At 37.8% G+C, this 27549-nt stretch overlaps 2 protein-coding genes across 5 annotated transcripts in view; both read left to right on the top strand.

The window, feature by feature from the left end:
• Positions 1–19785, top strand: part of HACL1 (2-hydroxyacyl-CoA lyase 1) — a 25826-nt gene extending 6041 nt beyond the window's left edge. For 2 of the 4 annotated variants that reach the window (XM_051808298.1, XM_051808299.1), the window contains exons 3-17: positions 1321–1361; positions 2605–2685; positions 6307–6379; positions 6867–6944; positions 7928–8022; positions 8433–8545; positions 10216–10351; positions 11473–11578; positions 12935–13018; positions 13312–13413; positions 14333–14487; positions 15880–16038; positions 16333–16440; positions 17039–17225; positions 17633–19785. In XM_051808298.1, coding sequence (XP_051664258.1) covers positions 1321–1361; positions 2605–2685; positions 6307–6379; positions 6867–6944; positions 7928–8022; positions 8433–8545; positions 10216–10351; positions 11473–11578; positions 12935–13018; positions 13312–13413; positions 14333–14487; positions 15880–16038; positions 16333–16440; positions 17039–17225; positions 17633–17665 — 1551 coding nt within the window. In that variant the 3' untranslated portion in view covers positions 17666–19785. The remainder of the gene's footprint in view (positions 1–1320; positions 1362–2604; positions 2686–6306; positions 6380–6866; positions 6945–7927; positions 8023–8432; positions 8546–10215; positions 10352–11472; positions 11579–12934; positions 13019–13311; positions 13414–14332; positions 14488–15879; positions 16039–16332; positions 16441–17038; positions 17226–17632) is intronic. The other 2 variants (XM_051808300.1, XM_051808301.1) reach the window with 2 other exon arrangements.
• Positions 19786–26582: 6797 nt separating this feature from the next.
• COLQ (collagen like tail subunit of asymmetric acetylcholinesterase) overlaps positions 26583–27549 on the top strand; it is a 44614-nt gene continuing 43647 nt past the window's right edge. The window contains exon 1 of the mRNA XM_051808337.1: positions 26583–26794. Within this exon, the coding sequence (XP_051664297.1) occupies positions 26689–26794 (106 nt within the window). The 5' untranslated portion in view covers positions 26583–26688. The remainder of the gene's footprint in view (positions 26795–27549) is intronic.

A 27549-nucleotide genomic window follows, 5' to 3' on the forward strand; every position in this document is an offset into this window, starting at 1 on the left:
TCCATGCTTAGAGCTCTATTAACAAATTTTTTGGACCTACTCCAAATATTTCCAAACTTTTGCACACAGATATGTCATCAAATTGTTGTCTAATTCTTGAACATAAGTGACATTTTTCTTCTCTATGTCAGACGTGTATGAAAAGTACAAAGAGATTTTTCTTGTCAGTGTATGTTTTTGCTCAACAATTCCCTATCCTAATGCTGCAAAGAAAATGAGGGTTTCTTATTGTGTACTAAGCTCCATGCTTTTGATCAGATAGTTGATCTTTGTCTGTAGGATAATGAGGATATTCAAGGCAGTTTCTCCTTCTCTGTAAAATCTTAGAAACTGTGTTTTGACTCATTGAAGCTGAGATGACTAACTGTTACTTAGAATAATTCATATTTTTGAGGAAAATATTTAGTAGCTTTGTAAACTTTTAGAAGGAACTTTTGTGTTACTTATTCTTCTTATCACAAGAATGCTTGAATATAACTAAAAAAACAAATCTGAACTCTATTTAAAAACGAAAGAGGCAGGCTCTAAGGCCAGGAGCTTACTTCAAAAAAAAGTTTACAAAAAATTGCAAAATGAGGTTTTTTCCAGTAAGTGTTTAAACTTGCTCAATTCAAGACAAAGCATGAGAATAGGAAAGAGTTGGCAATGTCATATGTCCCACTGCTGATAAGCTGTGCTAACACATGTTGTAGATGTTACTTCTGAGAAAATTATTCAAAACACAATTTTTCTTTAAAATGTCAAACTAGCTAAAGCAAAGTGTTGTACTGAAGGTGGAATGAGAAGTACTTCAGCAGGTCAGCTCAAAAAGACAATCCCTAATCATCTAATTAATTTCTCCAGTGTGTTTGTTCAACCTTTTGCTTAATTTCTGACATACAGTGAGTCATTCCAGCGATGGCTGGATTTCTGCTTGTTGTCTTTCTCTTGCAAATCCCTCTTCCATGTTAGTTCAGAATGCAGTGGAAGGCAGAAGTTTCATGCATTGTTTTAGTGTTTGGTGGTTTTTTTGTTTGATTGGTTTATTCTATCTTGTTGATTTTTTTCCTTTTCAAATCCCAGATATTCCTAATGTAATACTCTGGAACAACAGGAACCTGAAATGTGGAGAGAAGTGTTAAGATTTTTCATATAAATCTTCATGAACACACCTTACAATGGGGAGGGAAAAGGGGTACTTTTGCTTACATTTAAACTCTGCTAATCAGGGAAGAATCTGTACCTCCATATTTCCAGTATTTTTGTTGAAAGTTATGTACAAGGTGTTATGAAATGCGTGTATAATAATAATTGTGTAATTAACTCCAGTATTTTCAACAGGCCTGTTATGCTGCATCTGCTGTTGGATATTTGACTGGCAGGTACATTCCATATTTATCAATCTTTATAATATAATTTAGTAAATATTAATATTGTAATATTAACTGTGTTAGACTTAACAGAAACTAGAGAGGTTTGTCTGTTTTGGAGCTGGAACTTTTTAGTGTGTGCAGATGTAGGGCAGTTAAAACGGAGCATGAATGCTAAAATATCAGTAACAGTTATCAATATTTCTCTTGCAATGACTCAGGGCAAGAGCAAGAAGGTGCTTAAACTCATATAATGTTGACCATCTTATAACTTTCTTAATTTTTTCCCTTTTGATATCTGAATAGTAGCTTAACACCGTTGGTATGAGGGGCAGAAATCACACCACCATTGTTTGCTGCAACTTGGTGGGCCTGCTATACCTCAATCTCATCATCTGGGTGTATTGTTCAACAAAGATCTTACAAATACAGAGACTGATCATATGCCTTCCGGTCTCCTGTGTGCTTCTCCTGACACAAAGTACTGCATTCTGCTCTTAATGTTGTTGGGAAGCATTCAGTGGCCTGTGACTTGTGCTTCTTGGGTATGGATCCTTTTCTAAACTAAACATCTGGTGTCTGCTCACTCAGAAGTGCAGACCCGATGATGCAGGTGGTCACTCCTTATTCTGTCTGTGTGACACAGTTTTGTATTTTTTCTTCCTTTGAATAATCCTCTGGAAGTAAGCTGATTTTTTTTCCCCCTGATACGTAAGTAGTCTGTAAATCTGCTAAGGAATGCTCACTAGTTAAAAATTATCATTTTTTCTGTCATCACCTGGAATAACAAGTGCCTCTGCCTGAACTAAACTGTAATAAATTTGTGTTGAATCAGATGCACTTCTTCCTGTGTGAGCTTTGTCGCTGATATCTGCTGCTGAAGTGCAGTTGAGAAAACTGCAAACGTAAATGGTTTACCAAATTCCATATAAATGTTAGATGATGGAGTAAATGTGATAGAAGAAGTAAGGAGCTGTGTTAGGATAAACCTGCGTACCTTGCAGACCTCTGTGGGGATGGCACGTAACAAGTGTTCAACCGCTGTTCCAATTGGGTTGATACAGCTAAATGGTTTCTGATTTCTCTGTCTGTCTTTAGTTCTTCATACAAATTCCTTGCCATTCATGACTTGTGATGACATGAGTAAAACTTTAGTATTCCATATTTCAGCATTTTACTAATTTTTGTTGATGATTTATTTGGTGTTCCATGTGCTTACTTTCCTTTCTCTCTCCCTCTTTTTCTTTTCATCTAGACCAGGGGTATGTCTTGTAGTGTCCGGTCCAGGATTTTTACATGCCCTTGGTGGGATGGCAAATGCAACCATTAACTGCTGGTAATTTAACTGCATTTTCACTTTAAAATTCCAATAGTAGTGTATTGTTATTTGTTGCAGATGTTGAGCTCCACAGTGTTTAGTATTGTACTTCCCCCCTCCCGCCCCTTTGTTGTGGGTAGTGAGAAGGGAATTCTTCACTTGTCAACCTTAAAAGTAATTTTGTTACATTTTTTGTGATCTTATGGATAAAATTCTCATTTTTTTTGTCCTACCCCATTGTGCATATATTAGAAAATCTATCAGCAGAGCTGGTTGTATGGATACGTTTGAAAATGAAGTTGATGTTCAGCCTGTAATGCTTTATTGGTTGTGGAGATTGTCTTAAAGGTTCTTTCTAAATTTAAATCCTTATTGCCTTTGAATTACTGTATTTCACATGTAAACAAATTGACAACTGCATTGTTAATATTCCTATGCGCTTCCCACGCAGACATTTAGAACAATAATTAAGTATTGAATTAAAGGACGTACAGTGTGATAGTATTTACTGCTATAAGCCTTCACTGAGACGTGACAAGAGCTGGTCTGTCACAGAAGAGTGTTCAAAAAGCTGTAGTGAGGTATTTGGAGTAGAAGCTGTAGTAATACCTAGCACGTGTGCTCACAGAACAGAGTGTGATCCAGAACAATGTGATCTGGAACAATGGGATCCGGAACGTTAAATTAGCAGGGGGTGATGGACGAGGTAATGGGAACACTAACAGATTGAGTCTCTGACATTTTGGAAAAAAAAAACCACTGGTATTCAAATTCTTTTTTAAAAAAACGAGTTTTTGAGCAAAGTTTTGCTGTCACTATGTGTCCTTGGATTAAAAGAAGAAAGATCGTGCGCAAATCTTGCTTTTGAACAGTTGTGAATTCGGTTATACAAAGGAATTGTTCACCACATTTACTTCTGGATTTGCAGCAGATATTTCTATTTTCTCACAAACTTTTTTTTGTCTGAGACAAGGTCTGTTTACATGACTTGATCTTTCATAAACCTGTACTCCTGGCAAAAGGTGGAGGGAATGACTTACCCAGTTGGACAGAAAATTGGCAATATAGTAAGAAAATCAGTTTTCCCTGACCAAACCACAGTGTTTGCTGAATGATTTTTTCATTGGTCACATTAGACTTGCCTTTTGCCTACCACATGCCAAAAGGAGAGAAGTAAACATTCACAAACGCTGAATTTAGCCTAATGGAACTAATTTTCTTGGCCCCTTTGTTAGTAGGCAATTCTATTGCATTCCCAGAAATGCTTCCCATTTACAGTTGGCTGGCATTGCCATTGTAAGAAAGGGTGCTGTGCATTGGAGAGAAGGACTAGGGATATAATAATATATAATAATATAATCTGCACACCTTTCTCCTGGGCATGTACTCCTGCTGCTTGCACTCTTGATACCTCTGGTACTTGTCTGCCCCAACAGTCAGTTTCAGTTCATTATTCTGCCAAAAAGCTAACCCAGCAAAAATAAGTAAATAATGTCATGTTAGAGAAGTGGTCTAAATAGCTCCCTCTGCAGTCAGGCAAGCATCAAGCCCCTAAGTGAGGGAAAGAGTGGATTATGCAGCTGGGAGCAGAAATTAGAGAGATCATCTGCTCTTTGTGGCAACAAGGTGTTAAGTCTCCTGCTCTGTACCATCCCCTGTGAGGAAGTGGCACGATGAGACCAATTTGTAGGCAAGGTTAGCCCTCATAGGTATCTCCTGTGTGTAATGTGATTCCAACACCTGGCATTGTTAATGCACTACAATGGCTCAGCTTTTTTTACTTCATGTTGCACAGAAGTAATCGGAATGTTGAACCTAACTCTGCTGGTAGTGACTTTAAATAACTCAGACTAAGGGATAGTGGTTAAAGCCCTGTCTGAGTTGTCCTCCTTGAGCCTGGAGATCCATTCTTCTGATTCCTCTCTGTTTCAGTCTCTTCCTGGTTTTACTTTGGTAAGCTCTTTACCTGAAGTTGCAGTTGAAATTTTTTTTAGTTTAGTGAAATCCTCCTGCAAGTCTGTAAGATTTACTATTCTTATTAGTTTCATTAAAATCAATGCTCTTCCTGCTTCACTGTTGTTTTTAAGCTTCACTGTTACTTTATAAGCACTGCTCTTCAGAATGTCTGTAGAGTTGTGACAGTAGTACGATGATTTCTGTGGGGGGAAAACTTCTTTCTAGTTACAATTATGTAAAACTTTAGGAGCAGAACTAAATCTTTTCAAGGTATAGCTGTTGGAGTTCGCTTTCTAAAAAGTTGAGTAGTTTCATAATTATATTTCATTATAGAGAAGTAGTAGTTACTTTGACAGTGACAACCTCCATGTTCCTCTCACTTATAATTTCAAAATTTATTTAAATGTTTCAATGAACAAACAAATTCATTACAGATGGATAGCTGTAATCACTTTGCTGATGGCAGGGAATAAGCAGAATAAAATGTGTAAAGCATACACCAAGTGTATTTTTCCATAAGAATTTTTCACAAAGGTAAGATACAGCCTGAAGTTCTCATTTCACCACCTCAGGGGATTAGAACTGAGATTTTTGATTTATGGTGGAGAAATGAGCTGGTTATGAAGCTTGGGTCTAGATACACATATACCCAAATCTTAAAGGGGATTAAATTTATGATTATGCATGGAGCACACTGTAAATGTTTCAGCTTGATACATTATATAGATAAATGCAGTCAAAGGAAAGGCTGTATCTGAAGAGATACTGTTCAGCAGAAAAAGCCTAGAAAGCTATTGACCCAATATTTCAATTTAGTGTGAAGGCATAAGCAGATTAATAAGACATGTTTTTTTCCATTGACTCAGCATTTAGCATTTTAAGAAGTTTGACCTACAAATGGAATAAAAGACCAGTTTTTATTCCCTGTGGGAAAATAATTTATTGTATTTTGTGGAAATTATAATAAAAATTACTCATGTGTAATTTGTAACCCATATTGTAAGCTAATACTGTCTTCCACATATAGCCATGATCTAATTTAAGAGCAGGACTGCTTTTAAGTGTGTTAAATTTTTGTTAATTTCTTTGGGCTTTGGGGTTTTTTTACTAAAGACAAAATGCAGGGAGAAGTGCTCTCAGACAGTCAGCTAACTTCTGCTGTGTTCCAAATTGTATACAAAGAAAACCTAATCCTTATGAAAAATTGGATCCTAGCGTGCTTCTTAGTTCTAGTGCTTGTGCATGTTAAAGTACCTCTTATATACAAAATGTTTTGGACCAATCAATACGTTTTAGCTTTTTAGATTAGATGTCATTCCACTCAAACCACCTTGTCACCCCTGTTATCAAACTTAAATGAAAATTGCCTGCAATATTACTTAGTTTTAGAAATTTTATGATAGATGCAAGTCACTAAATATAGCCAGATTGTCCTAAAAGTAGTGACCCAAAAGCTGCTAGGAAGTCTACTGTCTGACACGCCAGTATTTAGAATCCACTCCTGCACTGTGCTGGTCATTGTCTATTCTTTTTGAGATCTGTGGATGCTGAAGGTGGGCACAGCATCCTAAGAGCAGTCGGATTTGACTGTAAGGAGAACTTATAGATGTGATTTTAGCTATAAAAAATGTATGCACGCTTAAGGTTCTTTGTTTTGTTTTGGTTTTAAATATACTTTTCTAGGCCTTTGATCGTTATCGGAGGTTCTTCTGACAGAAACCAGGAAACCATGGGAGCTTTCCAAGAATTCCCACAGGTACACAGACATACAACAGAAAGGTTTCAGTTAAATAATTGATGTTGTTTCTTCATTATTGTAGGAATAACAATCTCAAACACCAACATTTCCTAACAGATCCTAAAATGCTGTTGATTTGCTCCATCTACTGGTTTAAAGTTGACAGTGCATAAATACCGCAGATTGCCTGGAATGTCTTTGTACATACTCATGTAATTTGCCGTTGTCTGTTCTGAAATGGACAAAAGCAAAATAAACTTTCCAAAAAAAGAAACACCACTTTCTAGAGGAAAAAAAAAACCAACAAACAAACAACTTATTCACTCAGAGGAATGAGTATGGTTTTGACAGTTTCCACCAGCGAGCTACTGCATTTTTCTGTGGGGAAGTTTTCACCTTGTTGCTTTTCATTTGGCATTTCTTTCATTTCATTCATGTTGAAATCGGATGGAAATGAGCAAATCACTTTGATAAATCGATATAATAGTTGTTTGCATTTATTCAGGTTGAAGCTGGTAGGCTGTACAACAAACTATCTGTCCGCCCAAGCAGCGTGGAAGTTATTCCTGCTGTCATTGAAAAGGTATGAAAAAATACAAACTTGGCAACTGAACATCAGGTAACTGTCTCCTTCTGTTTAAGTTTTGAGAGTTTATTTTTGTGTAGTTGTTACTCTAACCAGTTTTATCCTGCAGATATGAGGTGATGGTTGATTGAGTAAATTAACAACCAGGGAGATTTTTCTTAGGAACAATGCTATGGAATAGGTTAGAAATAGATTCTGATCCAATCTGATGCTTACTGATCCCTGCAGTGTTTTTTCTTAGCTTCAGGCAGGAAAATTTTTATGAAATAAATGCTTTTAGGGAGAGGTGCAGTAACTAGAAATGTAATACTATAAACTTCAGCTGTTATACCACTCTCATGTGAAGGAGATTTGGAAGGGGAGGCAGTGGAGATGGTTGTGTTTGGATTTTGAGTTTGGTTATTGCTTTGTTGGGTTTTTTTTGAGACTGACAGAAAACACATCCTTATCTCAATGCTTCAGAGAGGATTAGCAAAGTCTCTTGGTACTGCTGCAGCAGCAGTGCTTCAGCCATGTCAGCCTAAATTCTGCATACAATGATACTGTTTCCAGAAGTGCAAATTCAGCAGAGCATCTACCTGCAATAGGAGAACTGGAATCAAAAGTAATAGAAAACTGAGGCATTGGTTATCTTGGTTTTACTCTGTTTGTACTGCTTTAAATAGAATTCAACATGAATGTTTAATTTTGTGTCTCCAAACATAACAGCTAATAGTGCAGTTGTCTCATTTTAAATTAAACAAAGAATTTAGGCTCTAATACTGTACATCTGCTGAAAGGCTACAGCAGTTATATAAGGAAAAATGTAAATAGCTATCAGAACTTTAATTTTTTGGTATAAATCACTCCATGGAAGCCTTATTCATCAGCAATAGGAGACTGTGTACCTTCTCTAACTACAAAAGGGTTTTCTGGCCTTCCTAAACTATTTTTAAAATCCTGTCAAACAGTGATTAAAACTGGGATTATCTGTTTCCTAGGCTGTAAGAACCAGCATATATGGTCGTCCAGGTTCCTGCTATATTGACATACCTGGGGACTTTGTGAATCTTCAGGTGAATAAGAGCTCTGTCAAGTGCGTAAAGATTACATTCATTTTTCAAGTCACTGAATAAAAGAAAATAAGAGTTATAAATTACTTTCGTATTTTGTTTTCCTAAAGAAAGAAAATGCAGCCTGTAAATGTAATGCTCCATTGTAAATGTGATGCAGATTACAGTTTGTAAAGAAATGTGCAAAACCAGAACGAATTAATGTGGTAATATAATCATGTCACTCTGTAAATCTCTGGAACAACACTACCTATAAGATTAAAGAAACAAGGAAGAAAAACTTCAAAGCCTATTTAAAAAAAAAATTCTATTCTAATAAATGCTGTAACATGGTGTGTAGCAACTGCAATTTTATGCTAAGCAATAGGTTTTATCTTTCAACATTTCTTGTTTTGAATTTTTAAAGAGCCTCTTTTGTTTTGCTTTTCTTCAGGTATGTGGAATGCTGCTTGCCACCTCCCATCAGCATGGCTGAACACTCTGCTGTATCCAAAGCAGCCTCTATCCTTGCTCTTTCCAAGCAGCCTCTGCTAATCATTGGCAAAGGTAGCGTGCTTTGATGTAACTTTGAGCTGTACAAATCCGAGACAAGAACAGTGACCAAGTGATTGCTTTTCCTCAGAAGTGTTACTCACCGTCTTTTCACCTCTAGTAAAACAAACAAGCAAACAAAGCAACCAGTAGAAAAAACACAAACTTCTTTGGAATTTGATGTTAAAATCTGCTCTGGTTTTAGAATATTTTTGTTCTGTTTTATAGCTGTTGTCTCCTCCATCTAGTTTAAGAGAAAAGTCAATCAATAAAATAGAAGTTTATGTAGAAAAAAAATTGGATACCAGTTGTCTTTAAATCTAAATACCAAGGGATTGCTTCCAAAATTCAAAACAAATTCTCTTAGAATACAGGAATTGTGTTCTCTGCCTGATGCTCTGGTACATATAGCAAAAATAAGAATAACCAAAGGTCATTTTTCCATTTGGTCTTACTGAAAGTGCCACCCTACCTGTGTGAGGATATAAAGCAACACAGCAGGTGTTGCAGTTATTGCTGTTTTACAGAATTTCCATTCTACTTTGCCAGTGTAATTAATTCCTAAAGTAGAGGTGCCCCTGGCAATAAAGGATAATTATTTTCTGTGCTGGTTCGCTTGTTTTGTCCCTCCTTGTGGAATGTTAGCCAGTGCAGTGGTGCTGAAGATACAGGTCAGCTTGGAACAGAAGTCAAATAACCAACTTGTTTAACCCAGGGTATTTTACTGCAGATGTGGGAATGCTCTGTGTCTGTGTTTAATTAGGGAGTGTAATGATTGAAATGAGATGGATCTTATAATTGATTAGGTAATGAAATTGAAAACAGAATCAGGAGATCAGGAGAGGTTATGGGGTTTTTTTTCTGTGTCTGCCTTGGTAGACATGAAGAAGAGGGTGTTCTTTGAAAGTGAAAGGTGGAAATCAGTCCCTCAGAAATACATAGATCTGTGTTTTGTTGCCGTCAACAACTGAGAATCTACTCAACAAATGTGTCTGGATTTTGTGCTATATATTGTTGTTAGCAGAATTTTTGAAATACATACAAAAGTTTATTCTTCAGGATTTAAGACTCACAGACTTAAGTCACTGCGCAAGGACCAGTCAGTTATTCTAGGGCCTGGGCAAGCTTAATACAGCAGCCATGTACTGAAGGTAGCATCACATTGAATGTGTGCACGAACACAAACCTTTTTCAAGGCCTTCTTTTGGCTTCTCTCTTTTCATTAGAGGCTGGTAGTAGGCCTCTTTGGGCAGATTTCTGTGGAGCATAGTACAATCCACACAATGGAGCATGCAGGGGGCAAGCAAGAAATGACATGACAACACAAAGGCCATTGCATGTTGCTGCTGCAGAAGCCTCTGCCCCATAATACCAAACTTTACCCACTAAACATTGTCATTCTAGATAAACAAAATCTCCTAACAGAGAAATAAGTAAATAGTTCAGCTGAAGTCTTAAAAAAAAAACCAAATAAAAACCCTTTTGACAAAAATATGTGACATTTTAAACCCCAATATCTATGGGTTTGAATGTTAGGTTTTGAGTTCTTCAGAATGAAAAATGACAGGCAGCTTTCATAATGGAAAACAGTACTCTTTCTGCCAATAATGTAATCAGGTTAATTGAAGTTCAAGAGAATGCAGTTGGTTTCTGTAGTATTAAGCAGTCTCTTTCATTTCATTCAGGTGCTGCTTATTCACATGCTGAAAACAACATCAGAAAGTTGGTGGACCTTTGTGGACTGCCTTTTTTGCCTACGCCAATGGCAAAAGGAGTAGTTCCTGATAACCATCCAAATTGTGTAGCTGCAGCAAGATCCATGTAAATATAAAGCAAGGCTTCTCATCCTAACATCTGAGAAACAGCTAGGAATTTTGGTGGTCTACAGATGCCAGGGAAGACAAAATGCATACAGCAAAAAATTTTTCAACCACGTTTTGCACCTCATTGTAGAGCACTGAAGATCTTACTTGGAAGGGGACAACATGTTTAGGTGGATCACTTTAGAATGCTGACCAGGAAGATACTTTATATTAAAGCTAATGTTCTGTAACTCTGAAAGCTATGGCAAGTAGATAGATGAATGTAGCTAGTATGTGTTTTCTAACATAAAATGGAACTGGCAAACAGTTTATTTTAAACAGCCACTATACAAACTACTGGCTCTTTATTTTAACACTGTAAACAGAAGCTTGAGATGCACACGTTGCTGTTGAAGTTCGGCCATCTGCTGTCTCTGTGTGGTATTTGCAATACACTATCAGTAAATTGCACTTTATTTGTACAGAAAAGTAAGGTATTTCAAACTACACTGAACGACTATGTTTAAAGTCATTTGTAAGAACTTTTTTTGGCTTTTGGCAAAATTAATGTGAATGGACTGTAAGAACCCTACTATGTATGAGTATGCACAGAATCAGCTTGCAGATGGAGCATTTATATACTCTGAGACTAAAATATTGTCCATTGCTGAGCATCTTAGCTTTATCACTTTTAAGTGTGCTGTTAAAAAAAATGGAGAATAAAAAAGTATAGGAAATGCTGTCTACCCATCTGAAAGTTAAATTAACTGGTGACTAAACTGAGAGGTCCACAAATCTTAATTTTGGTACCCACTGTTGCCACTGTCACAGTAGTGAGTGTTTTGCTTTAACCTCAGCATCTTGTTAGTCTCCTAATGCAGTGATTCCTTTCCTAAACACAGCGTATTAGGAAAATAGTAATCAATTTTCTTCTTAAGTTCCTAAACTCAAGAATGGTGTGGTGATTGGCTGGGTAAAAGTATACAGGGTTTTGGAGCTAAGCAAGCATCTTAGAGGTTGGAAGGATTTTATGTATATCCTGGGTTTGCTGTGGTGATTAGGATTGCTTCTAACTGTGTAAAGACTATTGAATGTAATAATAATTCCTTGTTTTCTAATCCTTTCATTTCCCTTTATTAGGGCATTACAACATGCTGATGTAATCATCTTGTTTGGTGCAAGATTGAATTGGATTTTGCATTTTGGTCTTCCACCAAGGTTTCGACAGGATGTAAAGGTTATTCAGGTAAGCAGGAAAATTATTTTCACTTAAAGCAAGTCTGAACATTGCCTAGCATTGCCTAGAACAATTATTGTAAATTATTTTGGTAGTGTATTTCATGTGGCAAATACTGCCCTACGGACAGTGCATATAGTTAATGATAACTCTCCAGAAATACTTATGATTTCTTTAATAATTTTTGTTACTTCCTTACTTTTTTCTAAGAATGGTTACAGCATTGTTCCTGCTGTCAAGAACTTGGTGCTGCTGTAATGAGGAGGGGAGACACTTCTATGTAGTTGACTAATGCAGGATTAGACTCGTGATACTTTTGTGGTCTTTGGAGCATTGGAATTTCCATGGTTGAAAGCGAACTGTCTTTGAAATTGTGAAATCTCTCTTATCTGAATTTTTTTGAAATAGAATTGCTTTCAGATCCCAAGTCAGTCATAGTATAAGAGGTCAGTAACTCTGAAATGTTAATAAGAAAAGAGGCAGAAAGGCTATTTAACTAATTAATATATTTGAGAATCTGCCAGCTCTTAGAAAAACAAGTCTTTGAATTGTTTATGTCCTTAAAATCTCCCTAAGAGTCTGTGATGAAATAGGAGTAGTTGATTCAGTTACTGGCTGGCCTGCTTACACTGATCTGGAACATGATCTCAAGTTCCAATCTTTGCATCTTTTCTAGAGTAATAGCATAAATTTTTAAGCTAAATTTTTACAAATACACATCTTATTTTTACAAATATTAGTTTTACAAATTTTTCTAAAGACTGTAAAGAAAATCTTTTTTTCACTGTCGAAGATTAGTATTAAAGTACTGTCAGTTCATAGTCTGTGTGACCTGGTCATAAGTTAACTGTCCATGTAACCTCAGAGGTTTCATGCATCACCAATAAAGCAAGTGGAGAAGTTGCTTCGGTAGTTGCGACTTACTTTTCAGTTTCTTCATGCTAGCTAAATTTTTACTGTCAAGTAGCATTCACACAATTTTCTCAGAAAGAAAATTACTGCTTTGTTTAGACTTTAAGGGTATACCTAAGCCTAGATTTTTAGTTCTCATATAATTATCATTAAAATCACCACCTTCTTCTTCTTAATGTTCTAATAAAGTTCTGTAGTGTCTGCAAGAGCTTGAAAGATGCAAGCAGTCAATTTTAAGGATAAATATGAACTTTTATTAAAATGGGTATGTACCATAGGGTTTTACTTTGAATAAAGGATTTCCTGATGTAATTTAAAGGAAAGGCAGCCAAAACAAGGTATAAGGACATTAGACATGTATGTATGTTAGACAGTGTTCCTTACTTGAGCTGAAAAAAACAAAATCTCTTTAATGTCCTCGAGTTAATGGTGGTCTTTCTTTTTGAAATATAGATTGATATTTGTGCAGAAGAGCTGGGGAATAATGTAAAGCCAGCTGCAATTTTATTAGGTGACATAAACGCCGTGACTAAGCAGGTAACGTAATGTTCCATGTCCTCCTGTTTTGACTTTAATTTCCTCTGATCCATATAAAGTAAGTTGCCAGTTAAAAGCAAAAGAAAAAAAAACCCAGATGATTAAGGAAGACCATTTTTCAGGCAGTATACTCATGCTGTGCCTCCAGTCTATTCTCAAATAATACGCTAAAGATTCTGATTAGTGCTCCAGTGATTGTGCTGGGATCTTTCTTGGTAACGTTATTCTTGATGCTTGTGTTGTTTTTTAAATATGTTGAAAGACATCTTTGCAATATTTCAATATTGTTCCAGCTCTTAGAAGAATTCAGCAAAAGATCATTCAAATATCCTTCTAATTCAGAGTGGTGGAAGAGGCTAAGAGTGAAAATAAAGAACAACGAGGAAAGATCAAAGGTAGTATTAAAGAGAAGATTTCCCACTTTAACAGGTACCGATACATTGTCAGTTTTGTCCCTGGTCTATATCCAACCTCCTCAATTACTTCTCAGTCATGTCACGCAGACTTTGAAAATTTATATCATTCTGGTACAGGCTTACTCTTCTCAGGCTTATGAACTGTAAGTTAAATATTATGGGTTAAATATTCTGTTATTTTGTATAAATTCAAACTGTGCGGAAGTCATGGAACTTTGGGATTGGGCTCTTAAAGCCAGTAGTAGAAGACCACAGCGAGAACTGCTGCATTATGGGCAGTGACTTCTAAGCAGTGCACAGATACTACAGGTACATCCAAGTACTCCAAGTGGGAGCTAGTTTATGTGAAGGTGCATCTTAGACATCTTCTGTAATTGTGCAGTTTAGCGATGCTGGTCTAAGTCTAATCTATGCTAAAAACAAGTAGCTATTAAGACCAAGAGACCACAGGTGTTTGGGATATGCCTAGTTTTATGCAACTCGTATTCTGCAACTTCAGATGCATGTTTCCAAGATTGGGATCTAAAATTCGTTCTAGCAGATCACTCTTTTAAACTACCTCCCAGCACGCAGATGACAGCTCGCTTAGGGTTGTCAGTAGTCAAACCTGTGTGCAGAGAAATGTCACATGCCTCTCAGGTTAAACTGAGCTGTAATAGCTTCTGTTAATGATAAACCATGGAAGGGTTGCTAAGCTGGTTGAGCCTCTGATAAATATGTTGCGTCACTAGGATAGATACAGAAGGAGCGACCTTGATGTAGTGCATGGAAAACCAAATATTTCATCCTTAACTAGCAGAGTGCATTCTTATTTGGGTTGTTATTATTTGCATGTCTCAGTTCTGCACCTTGTTATAAATTCTATCCATAAGAGTTACTAATATGTCTTATTTTTAAGGGATTAGCATTACAGAAATCCCTGCCTATGAATTATTATACAGTCTTTCATCACATCAGAGAAATGATACCCAAGGACTGCATTTTAGTAAGTGAGGGAGCAAATACCATGGACATTGGACGGACTATGCTTCCAAATTACTATCCCCGTCAAAGGTGTGCTATCTTTTGTGTTGTGCTGACTCAACAGGCTAGATCTATGTATAAATATTTTCGTTTAGCTGAGAAGTATGATGGTTCAGAATTTTTGTAATTCTTTTTAAAGGTTCTAAATAAAAAAAATCGAAGTTTAGCATGTTGGGAAAGGGGTTAAGGAAAGTTTTCCACCTATATACTGATGTTCTGTCATAGATTTTAACATTTCTCTGCATGCTCTGCAATAGAATGGTGTTGGTTGCTCACTCTTTTGTGGAAAATGAGTGAGTAGCATCATGTTGTATTCCCTGACCTAGATGTTTATTTCTGTGCTCAGAGTCTGTGGTAAATTTTGATTAAAAATAAAAACAATCATTGGGATTCTCATGTTGGAATGAATTCATATGAAGAGTTTCTCTTTGAAACACTTCAAAATAGGGAAAACTTGAAAATTGGATTATATATTGGACATGCTTTCATGTAAACCTCCATGCCTAAAATGTAGGTACTCACATTTGGATGTGTCACTTTAATCATTGTGTGTAGCCTCTTTTAACATAAGTAGGAACTGAGTGCTGTTTTTCAAACGGGGGAAAAAGTGAATTTTATCTGGTGATGTGAAATTTCTCATCTGTGAAGCTTATACCTGCTTGCAAAAGTAGTGCTAAACTCCTAAATAAACCTAAATACTTCGTAAACCAAAATGCTTTGCTAACAAAAGACAACCAACAGCCAAAGAAAAGCCACCCAGTAGAGTTGGGGGAATAGTTTGCATCTTTTTCCCCTTCATTTAAAGTAAGGACACAGTAATGTTAATGGTTGTCTCTTCAGATTACATTGCACATATCTGAAAGCAAATTTGAAAAGTTAACCCTAGAATAATCTAGTTCTTTATGTACTTTTGTATCCATTATGTGCTTCTGACTGAAATGGTCTAACTTAATTATAGCTTTCAATTTGATTTCAAATTGGTTGAATAGAAGACTAAAATTTGAACAGCAGTATTTATTCAATGGCTTTCACATGTCTTGTAGGTATATTTTCAAGGAATTAAATATAGAAATATGTTGTCTGTCTGTCTCTTCAGTAATTGAATGTTTTTGAAATATTGTTACTATGCAAACTAAAAGCATATGAGGATAGGTCTTTATTGTAGTACAACTAGTGTACTAGAGTTCTTAATTTTAATTAGAGTTCCATTGTATTTATATCACTTTAAACATTTGCTGTCTTATCAAATGATTGGTTGAATATAATAATCTGTACATCTGGTATCTCCATATACCAATTATTTATGAAACAATATTTGAATAGTGTATGGCAAAGTATTAAAAGTAAAGGTAATTCACCATGGATTAACTGAAGAGACTGAGTAGAAATAAATGGATAGTAATTCTGTATTCTCCCCTTTAGGCTTGATGCAGGTACTTTTGGAACTATGGGAGTGGGGCTGGGTTTTGCTATAGCAGCTGCAATGGTAGCCAAAGACCGAGCACCTGGAAAACAAGTCGTCTGCATAGAAGGAGATAGTGCTTTCGGATTTTCTGGGATGGAGGTGGAGACTATTTGCAGGTAACTGGTTTTTTTGCTCAAGAAGAAACTCTTCATGTATTGCCAGGATCACTTCAACTCAAAGCCAAGGATGATGCTTTTAGATGGTGTGGCCATATAGCACATGAAAACAGGCCAAAAAATACAAATGGTCGTTTTTTATGTTGTTATGACATAGTGCTCTACCAGTGATGATTAGATCATTTTTCAGGTGAAAGTGATTTTTTTTTTTTAATTTAAAGAAAATTAACACTTCCAACATCTTACAGAAAGGGGCAAGTATTTCAGAATTCTTCCAAATATGTCTTTTTGTAGGTACAATTTGCCAATCCTGATTATCATAGTAAACAACAATGGGATTTACACTGGTTTGGATGCAAATTCCTGGAAGGAGATGTTGAAGTTGGGCAATCCTGCTACATGGTAAGCATCTTCAAAGTATGTCCTGTTAATTACGAAAGAAGTGACCAAAATGGTCGTTCTCTTCATTGCTAATGCTTTGTAATCCAGATTGAAATTACTTTTAGAAAGTGAATTTAGTCCTGGGCTAAGTTCATATAAGTAAGAACCAGTTACCAAAAGCAAGCAGCCAGCCGAATTCCAGACTGTTATTTGCACAACAGTGCAGCAGAGAGATGATTCTCTATTAGTTGTCTCAGGTTCCTGCAGCAGTTCAGGCCACACAATAGAGAGTTCGTAGTGGGCTAACATTCAAAATCACGATAATCTCCAAAATTACTTGAGTTCTATGTGTACACTGAACTTCTGCTGCTGGAGCTGAGATCTCTGTACAAAGAGAACTTGGTTAAATGTCTCCAGACTTTGGAATGTCTCCAGAAGGTGAAAATGAACATGGTACCCTATGAACATGGCTTAAGTGATATAGGAACCATAGTTCTTCCAGCCCAGAAGAATTCAACAGGCCAGCACAAACATCTTGCACTTTAAAATTGGTGCTGAAGTAATTAAATTGGTCTGTTGGCAGTCCCTGCCATTAATCAGGTTTTCCATTTTGTCACAGTGTACCTCCTGTTTCCCTCCTGCCAAATTCACACTATGAAGAAATTATGTCTGCCTTTGGAGGTAAAGGATACTTTGTTAAAACACCAGAAGAACTGCGGAATGCTCTGAAAGCAAGCGTGACTGACAAGCAAACCCCTTCTCTTATAAATGTAATGATTGATCCGCAATCCGACAGAAAGAAACAGGTATCTGTATGTTTTCTTTGCTTTTTTTGCAAGCTTCATGTTGATGAGTTTCTGAAAACTTTGGGAAGTATCACTTAAACCACAGAGAAGGCAGAGATAGTTGCAAGGCAGAAATATTGTGTTTAGGTTTGGGAGAAGGTAGAATGGGTCCTTTTACACTGTGCCATCTGCTTTCCTTGTTACTTGCTTGTTTGGGATTTTTTCCCCCACTGGCTGTTTTTAGTGCATGGTGTTCTTCATGACTGTTTTCAGAATTTAAGGTTATTTCTTTTCATTCTTGACAAAATGAGACGAAACATTTTTGAGCAATCTTTATATCCTGTGCTTTCCATCTGGTAGTTAACTGTTCCTCTTACTCCTTGTCCGCTGTGGTTTTTATTCTGTGTTGGTTTGTTTTTTTCTTCCAGGAATTTCCCTGGCTGACTCGTTCTAACCTGTAGTAGAAGAGAAAGATGATGATGGTGCAAGGCAATATGTTAAACTAAACTGAATTGGTTTCTGGAAGTGGAACTGGTACAACTGTATTTTACATAGGCATTGGAACGAAGTGGGATTTAGAACTGCTATTAGAGGAATCTTTAAATGCTAAAATGAGCTAATTGTATAATGAGAAAGACACATATGAATGTATAACAGGCCTTCTGGCATATTGTACAGAAACACTGATAATAAAATTACATAGTTTTTCTTTTACTCAGTAATACCCATCATTTTTGAATTAAAATCTTGGATGTTCTGGATGAACAGAATAAGCTGAGGGTTTTATGCTGACTGAAACATGGAAGTCTTTGACAGTTTGCAGCTATAGTAGCTTCATTTTTAACCAACCACCAACATGATACTTGTTAGAGACTTTGTCCTCTAAGGACCAAAACAAAGCATCTTCTTATGCAAAAGTCTTGCTTGCTCTCATTATGTGTCGAAACTCATTGCACTGATATTAGCTTCCTAATTTTACAGATGCTTTTTCAGCTTCTATTAGATGTAGAAGTAGTGTATTAAAAATCCAGACTTACTCAAGGGCTAAACTTCTGTCTACTGAATTTGGTTTTGTTAACTGAGACTTACGGTGCTTGTTGGAAAATAACATCTTAGATTTTTGTTTGAAGCTTTGCTCTTCACACAGACACCATCATCCCTGTAGGTTGAAAAGCTGGCTGTATTTATTAGTGAGATTTCCAGGATTAATAGATTATAAATCTTTATGACTAGAAGTATTTAAACAAAAAACATTACCACCACCATCAAAACAACAACAACAACAACAAAAAACCACCAAAAAAGTCCCAAACCAAAACAAAATTTAAAAAAATCCCTCACCAGAGCAACAACACCAGAAAAGTGTTAGACTGAAGCATAATGTTTGTTTTTACTGGCATCACAGAGCAACCACCAGTGTTCATGCTACAGCTGGCTAATTATGCAATTAAGGTTCTTCATATAATTTTCTCACTGTATAAAAATCCAATGTCCATCTTACACTGACTGTGATGGAGAGGCATCACAGTGTAATTTACTGAGACATTAATTTAAAGCAGATAATTGGCCTACCTGTGGTTCTGTCTTCTGTGTTTTCATCTGTTGTTGCATCGGACAATCAGACTCAGAGCTCAGACTTTAAAAGTGAAGTAATTCTTTCTCTATGCCTCTGTCATGGTCTACACCAACTGCTATTCAGGAGTACTAAGCACTTATATTTACACTGTTCTTAAATGCACTGGGAGACTCTTCGTTGTTACATTTGCAAAAGGGAAAATTCTGTCTCTGATTTGGGTTTTGATTGCCTTGTTTTCTGTTATTCCATTGACAATAAGTGTTAGTTAACTAGTGGAAGGCACTTGGATGACCAAGGAAGAAGAGGACTGTGCTGGCAGTGGATCATGGCCTCCATGTAAGTTTGTTGCAAGGGCTTGACTTGTTGGTTTTTGCACTTCGGTCTGGGACTGCCACGAGGCCATGGGTTACTGTTAGGCAGGAACGTCTCTGCACACTAACACAGGAAGCTAATATCTGACATGAGCAAGAGTACCACGGTCTGACCAGAGGCACCACTGCCTGTTACGTGTGTGGGAATTGGGAACAGCCACGTGGCACTATGAATGCTTGAGTCAAGAAAGGTAATATCCTTAGGAAGGGCAAAAAAGTGCAAAGGGATAAAACCCTAGAGTGGATATAACTCACAAATGTAAGGCTGCTGAGATGCAGAGTTGCTGTGTTCTCTAGAGTACTCTGCAAGGAATGTGGAACGATGTTGATCTTGTAATTGATTTTTTTTAATTCTTTGTTTTGTCTCTCAAATGGATTTTGATTTGTTGCAGTGATTAAACACAATCTATTATGATGGTGTAAAGAGTCTGTAAGAATTAATGCTGGAACTGATCACAGGGGAGATAATTTGCGTTGGATAAGCAAATGAATAAATTCTTGTTTTATACTTGAAAATGAATAAAAAGCGTCGACATACACTCAGGCAGTCATCCAAGCTAGAGCTTCACAGTGTATGAATACAAGTCCCTCTTTAATAAAATCATCATATTAAAAATATATATTAAAAAAAAAATTACGTTTGCTCAAGTGTTTGAAAACCTTGTTTTCTGTCTCCTTTGCACGATCATTAAGATCATATGCATGTATGGCATTTTATAAGCCTTGGTGGTGGGAGGTGCTGATACCAGTACTGGTGGACTTGCAGGCACACCTCAGGTTCCAGCCAAAGCAATGCATTCTTCTTAGAGCAAGGAGCCATGGCAGCTGGGATTTAGGTATGAAAGCCTCCTTAGCCAGGCCATGAACTTTGTACCTGCTCTGCAAAAATAGGGATATCATTCAGGTGCTCAGAAAATAAGTAAAAATTATGTTAGGTAAAATTAATATTTCAGCCCTACCAGAGATTTAAAGTTACCATACCTAAGCAGCTAATGCTGGGCCTCATTCTATTTAGTTGAAATCAGTGAGATCTTATTACTGGTTTTAGTGTAAAATCTGTTTTTTCTCAAAGTTTTCATCCCTGTGTGCCAAATCATGCCAAATTGCTGTTTGATAAGGATGTCTTAAATACAAATGATTGAAACTTCAAAAGTAGGACTTTTTAATAGAAATGCTAATGCAGCCTTAATTACAGTTCCCTGATTCTGCAAAGGGTGCTGGGAAAATGCACTTGTCTGGTTTGATTAGGTTCAATTATCCTGTGTTTGGAAGATGACAACCCTGACATCCCAGGATGACTGGGCAATGTGCAGTGCCCAGCCATTTTCTACGGCTGCCACAGTAACAGTGTGCCCTGGCCTTCCAAACTTGAAGCACTGTAAAAAGACAAAGCCTCTCCACCTCTAGCCTGAACCAACATGTCTTGAAATCAGCAGGAAATTTGTCATCAGCTTACAAAAACAGGGCAGTTTTAAAAGGTGGATGTGGATTGTCCAACAGCTACAGGGCCAAAGAAGTCTCACTGAGTTCTGCTTGCTGTAGTGTCATGGTCAGCACTTGTGGCTGTCCACTTGCTTAAAAAAAAGAAATAAAACCAGCAAGCAAATTTGGCAACATATTGCTACTTTCTTCTGTTCTTCTGTGACCTATTTGTTTGCCTATCTCCAGCTTTTTAATGTTGCTTCTTTTGTCAGGCCTTTGGATAAGCCCACAAGTGTTTATCTACTACTGCTCCCCAAGTGGATTCAGCAGCTCTACTCCTGGCTTTGCATTCTGCAAGGCAGAGGATCCCTAAATATTTAGTGCCTAGAGGTATCCAGGAGAAGAGAGGTAAACAGGGATGGGAAAATGAGGCATCATACTATTTTGAAGACAAGGTATATGAAGCTTTTTCAGGCCCTGATTTGGCAAGGCAACTATGCACATACTTCATTTCAGGAGCTACTCCATTAATTTCACTTACACACCTGAGGTTACACTCATCATTCTTTTCCTGAATCAGTGGTGCTCTGGCCACTCATCTGATAGAGATCCTCTACAGGAGAGTGCTGTGCCTTTTGTAAGGGACATTCTCCCATGTGCTTGTGCACTGATGTTTGGGTCCATGCTTGTTTGCATCTTAATGGTGTACTGGGCTGCAGTGCAGTCTGAAAGTATGCAGCTTTCTGGAATGAAGAGTCCTGAGAGTAGTGTCAGCATTAAAACAGTAATGTCAATTTTTTTCCTTCAAAAATATTGACAGATAAAAAAGAAGATTGTGGTGTCTAGTTGATTTGACTCTTTGGCAAGCTAGATGATAAATCACTTAAATTAGTGAAAGCCAATTACTGCCAGATACTCCTCTGTTCTGCAACTCCAGCAGCACTGCAGTGATACCAGTGCAAGCAGGGAATTCTGCAGACCTTTGCTAATAGAAGTAAATAACAGCCATAGACAATCCAAGTAAAAATAAGATTAAAAAAATAACACTGTTTCTACCTAGCCTAGATGTAAATACCAAGAACAGACTGGGTTATAACTGTAACTTGTTTGTGATTCTCCACTGTAGGACGTTGAAGACTATTTATCTACGCCCACACTAATAACTGCAGATCTCAGTTGGCCAGGACTCCAGTTGTCAAGGCCATTGTCCACAGGATTTCTATGATCATCTTTTTCCTATGGGACATTTTTCTGTGAATAATTTTGATATTTTGCATGTTTGTCCAGGATTTCCAAAACCTGGCAATCCTGGACATATCTCTTGTCTGCGCAAATGCATGAGCATGTATGATGAGTGCATCTCATCCAAGAAGCATCATATGATCTGCATGGAGATCCAGCACAATGAGAGCATGTTTGGTGTACTCTATATGCACCAAATAACCATGGAGTACCTGAGCATCTTGAGGAGCCATCAAACTTTCTGCACATTTGATCAACGCATTTAGCAAGTCCAGGGGATTCTTGTGTGTATAGATTTTTACAGCACGTGCGTGCATTGAAAGGAAGCACAGGCTTTCTGCATGTCTCCCACATTACATATCTGGACATATTTCAACTGTGGATGGAGCCCTGCCGTTGTACAAAGCTTCATACAACCCCTCAGCAAATGCTAAATAACCTGTGGTTTGAAAGGCGAGGTCTAAAAGAGAGATGAAATGGGAAAGGCAAAGAAGAGTACTGTTATAAAGTTCAGCTGCTGAATTATTGGTTTTAAATTGTTCTACTTTGTTGTGGCCTCCTACGTTATAAGGCCACAGTGGGGTTCTTCTGATAGCTTTGGTGGAAGTCACTTTGAATTATCCCATAACATTTATTCGTGTCCTTCACTCTTTTGTCCTGTAGTCATCAATAGAAAAAGAAATCTATGCATGGAGATTACTCATGGGAGTAAAATCACTGGCTTCCCCAGCCAGTTTTGTGTTTCTGCAGAAACAGAGTATAGAGAAAAGAGGAGGCCAGGAGGCCACTACTTGTTGTGCAATGCATAAAATCTATTAAGGGGCTAATTTGCGAAAAGGTGTTGCTTTCGGAAGTTGCAAGGCATCAGTGTCCTGCCTTCAATGTCCTCCTTCACCCTGGTCATCCAGTGGGTGGCTTTCTGAAGGCTGACTAGTCCTGACTTGCCTTTGACTGGCCACCTGCCTGTGTCCTGGTAGCCAGCTGGGTGACTGGCATGAGTGGAGCTGTGGAGTAAGACAGAACTTCATTGTGTGGTTGAATTTCCTTCATTGCACAGTTACTGTGTCTGTTCCTATGTGGGCTTTTGAATTAAATTTAAATACACCATCAAGGAAATTATGAAGCCATTCATTCTTTTTCTGCACTTATTATCTTTTTTACTTCAGCAGCTACCTTTGTACTTCACATAATACCATCTTCCAAGGTAACTTTAGCTATACTGTCATAGTATTAAATCCAAATTCTAGGTGTAACTGATTCAGGTGTGCAAAATTGAACAGGTATTTTTATTGTGAAAAGCAATTATTGCTAAATAACTATCTAACAAGGAAACCATAACTACAAATAATCTTTTCCATCTTCCACAGTAATTTAATGAACAGAATTCTTCTGTACTACTTTGCAGACATGAGCTCTTATTGTAATACTGCATTAACACTGCCCCACTCAGCAAAAGAGCTTTCAGACTTTTGGACTAGAAAGTCTCAATTAGATATTGACCATTTTGATAGAACAAGGGGCAATGGTTTTAAACTAAAAGGGGATTGATTTAGACTAGGTACAAGGAAAGAAATTTTTACAATGAAGATGGTGAGATGTTGGAACAGTTTGCCCAGAGAAGTGGTGGATACTCAATCCCTGGAAACATTCAAGATCAGGTTGAATGGGACTCTGAGCAACCTGGTCTCATTGAAATGTCCCAGCTTATTGCAGGGGGTTGGACTAGATGACTCAAACTATTCTATTATTATTTTTGTCCTTCTAACTAGAACTTGTTCATACAAGAATTCGATGATATTTTAACTATATTCATTTTACCTTCGCTTGTTGGTATAGTACCTGCCAACCAAAAGTAGATAGGGCTGGCAAGAAGCCCTCTTTTTAACAAGTATTCATTAGTTCCTGTGTAAAGAAAGGTTGATATATTCTATTTACATGTTAGGGTCATCAGCAGATTCTTTCACCCACTTCAAAGTGCTCAAGTCTGGATTGAAAAGGTCAAGCACCTGCTACTTGAGCAGGTAAACTGTGCCTTCGTGTGTTTTTGTTGGCTTTTGACATTTTTAATTGCTATGGCATTTACCCAAATTGGGATTTCTTTATAAACTGCAGTTGATACCCCATGATAAGACCGTGGGGTCTTTATCTTTGAACACTAACCTGCAGGTGAGATTTGGTGTTCTGGGGTTTTCACCATGGAAAATATTTTTTTAAGTGAAGTTCTCAAAACCTCGTGTTCTCACTTAGGCCATGGGGGTATCTTATAAGACTCAGAAACTGCATTGTGAAAACTTTGCTGTGTTTCTTTCTTCAGCTAATGTGATCTAAAATAGAATTACTGCCAAAGCCATTGTATTTCCATTCTATGGTTTATATATATGTATCGTATATTTATATTTCCATTCACTCCTGAATTCTGAAAAGCAATTCTAGGTGAGACAAGAGTAAGAGCTATGCAGTATATATTACTTCACTTTCTAGCAAATGCATAATTTCATCTAAAATTTTAAGATTATTTCTCAAAATATTTTAAGTATTTTTATTCCCAAATGTTTATGGGATCTTTCCCAGTGATTGCATCATGAAGTTGTATTAGTGTGTGTTTTCACTACACCAGTAACAGCAGAGAATACACAAGAAAGAAAAAAATCTTTTATTATTGATTGCTGTTTGGAGGATAGAGACAAGGACATATCTCTCATCTCACAGAACTGGCCTTAACTACCTGGTGCAGAGCTCTCTGAAGGGACCAGAAGCTTTGTGAGCCCATGGGAGTAGCTGGAGGAATGCACTGCCTGACTGAGCAAGTTCACAGATGGCAGATAGTTCAGGGCCTGGAAAGCACACGTTTGTCAAAGTCTCTCATGCCAGACTCACTCTGCTACATGACACTTCCTCTCCTCAGGATTCTCTCTATCACATGCACCAATGCCACGGAGGTCAGAAACAAGCTGTGTAACCAGGTGTATGTCCTTGTCATCCACCATGGATGCCAGTTAGCATGGCAAGTGTCAATTTGATGTGCTGTCACCTGACTAAGTCAAAAGCAATTATCCCACAGCTGTTGTCCTTTTTATTCCCAACGGACTTTGCTCTTCTGCTGATGAAACCATTAGCAGCCTTGCCAGCAGTCTCAGCCAGTAAGGCCAACACCTTAAAATTAGAGGAAACAAAACACTTTGACATGGCCTGGGTTGCTGCCCTGAGAACTCTCAAAAAAAATCCGAATTGGTGAACTACTGCTACATCATGAAGAAGAGGTCTCTTATGTGATTAGAGCTTGTCATGATGAACTTTCCAAGAGCTATTCCTTTCCCTCTGAGATGCAGAATGCCAAGAGAAATAAAGGCACATCCTTAATCCATGGTCATCTTGGTCAAAGAAAGAGGCCAAACGACTATCTTCACCAAAAAAAGCCAACTACTAAAAAGTAACAAGCAGTGGAATAAAGTTGATTAGGTTCAAAAAGAAATTCTATTATCCAAAGTGTTGCAGGATGTTGCAGTACCGGAGATTTTAAAAAGCATTATGGCTATATTAAGCATGTCCTTTAAGGATAAAAATATATCAGGCAGATGTGATTGTTCCTATCTAGCCATTACATTTACAAAGATTTTGTCAATATTTGCAGTGTCTTGGAAGTAACAGCCAAGACTGTTTATCTGGAATTGTGGAAATACGTCTCTTTGCTCTTCAGTGGAGTCAGTGCCCAGGGACACATGTCATCATCTCTCTTAATGAGTACTTTTCTCTAAAGAAAAAAAATAAATTCTGTAATTAATCCACAATATTTTTGTGTTTGTCTTGGGGGGGGGGAACAAAAAACAGTGGGCAAAGAAAACCATCTCCATCTGGGAGAGTAATGATGTTTTTCACAGTAAAGGATGTACCTCTGATTTTCCTGGAAACCACTGTCAGATTCCAGGAAGAGCAGAGGATCTCTCTGCTAGTTATTCAGAGAGTGCAAATTAATTTGCAAAGCCCTGTCAGTTGCAAAAAGGCACAGAAACACTGAACTTTTGTACAGGTAGCAAGGGCACCTGCTGCTTTTCAGAGAGTGGGAGGTTTGTTTTCCTCACACCGTGCGGTGTAGTGTGTTCACTGTCACCACCCGCAGAGCCGATAGCGTTTCACTCACCCCATTATGCACATGTATTGTTTCCTCCACCTGTTGCACCCCATCAATAAACTCTGTGCAGTCCTACAATTTCTGGCACTACCAGTGATACTGTCATTTTCACTTAAATCTTAAATAATAATGTGTTTATCAGTTTGTGAAGCCTTTGTGACATCCCTCACCCCGAGCTGCACTCTGTACATGAATGCAGTACTCATAGCTATCAGGGATAAGCAGATGTTAGGTCACTGCTCATCTTTCTCATTAAGGCAATTAGTGACCTGTAGAAGATGATCAATCAGGGATTTTATCCATCTTGATGCCGGTGTCTGGTTGCCTGCACTGAAGGATGCTGTTTTTAGTCCAGTTCTTAATTTCTCCCATTCCTGCTCATCATTATTATTATCCAAAATGCCTTTTTGCTTCTGTTAGCAAAACCAGAATCCCCCATGCCCCAGTTTTAGCAGCTAATGTCCACAATAGGGGCAACTGATCCAGCACAGGAGTTAAATATAACTGTGTCTAGTGTAAGGAGAAGATTTAATGGGAAATGGTTGGCATTCCTTCTTCCTAAAGGCACGGGGAGGGAGGGGGGAGAGAAAGAGAGAGACGTACACACACTGACAGAGACACGCATCCCATAGCGAGGGAAGAGGCAGGGAGCAGGCAAGGCAGAGAGGCAGTGAGGGTAGCAAGAGAGCCAGCCCCAAAGCAGCCCTGCGCCTCTGAGCTGGAATCTGCCAGAGCACAGCCAGCATGTTGGTTCTCAGCCTGCTTGTCTGGGGATCTTACCTGCCGCTTCTCTTCTGCTTTGCTTTATCTCAGACTGCGTACGCTGACAATGTCTTCTCAATTTCAGCAGGTAAATTGCTTTAAGTCTCGTTACTTTTCCTCGCTTGGAGCACTCTGCACTCTGATTCTTGCACTTTCCAGTGATTGGGAACACAGGAAAAAAAATAAATACTTCAAATTGCAGATCTTGCTGGAGGGGTTTTGCACTGCAGACCTGTTCTGCCACATTTTGTTGCTTGCCTGGTTTTGCTTTTTGCTTTATAATTTCTAGTTTTAAACCCCTCCCTTCCCCATGAGAAATAATAGACAAGATCCTCAGCCGCTCTAAAATGCTTTTTTTCCACTGGCTTCTGTGGTGCTATGCTAATTCATATATCTGGCCCAATTAGTGTATTACTTGCACGTCTACATGTTTCTTTCTATTTTGGATTGGTTCAGGTAGATTACAGCAAGGGAAAGAAAATAAATCTCAATGTATATCTGCTTCTATAAATAAAGCCCTGACCTCAATGAGTGGTGCTGGAGTCCAGCTGGGTGTTATCAGAATAAACATCATCTGGCTCTGGCTATGACACTAACAAATACTCAGATGACTTACATAGCAAACAAGAGTCCACTGCATGGAAAATCCCTGCTAGGCAAAGACAAAACAAATTAGTTGTCAGCTGAGGCAGAGCGCTGGAAATCCCTCTTAATAGATTTTACAGTTTCAGCAGCAAGACTTTCCTTCAGTCATGTTCTGTGTGAAGGAAGGGGAAAGCTGGTGAGAGCTCTGACTCCATCTCTGCTTTGAGGAACTTCCACCAATTTATGGCAAATCACTGT

Source organism: Manacus candei, unplaced genomic scaffold (assembly GCF_025592945.1).
Source record: "Manacus candei isolate 608988 ecotype Guabito, Panama unplaced genomic scaffold, ASM2559294v1 h1tg000072l, whole genome shotgun sequence".
Lineage (NCBI taxonomy): Eukaryota > Metazoa > Chordata > Aves > Passeriformes > Pipridae > Manacus > Manacus candei.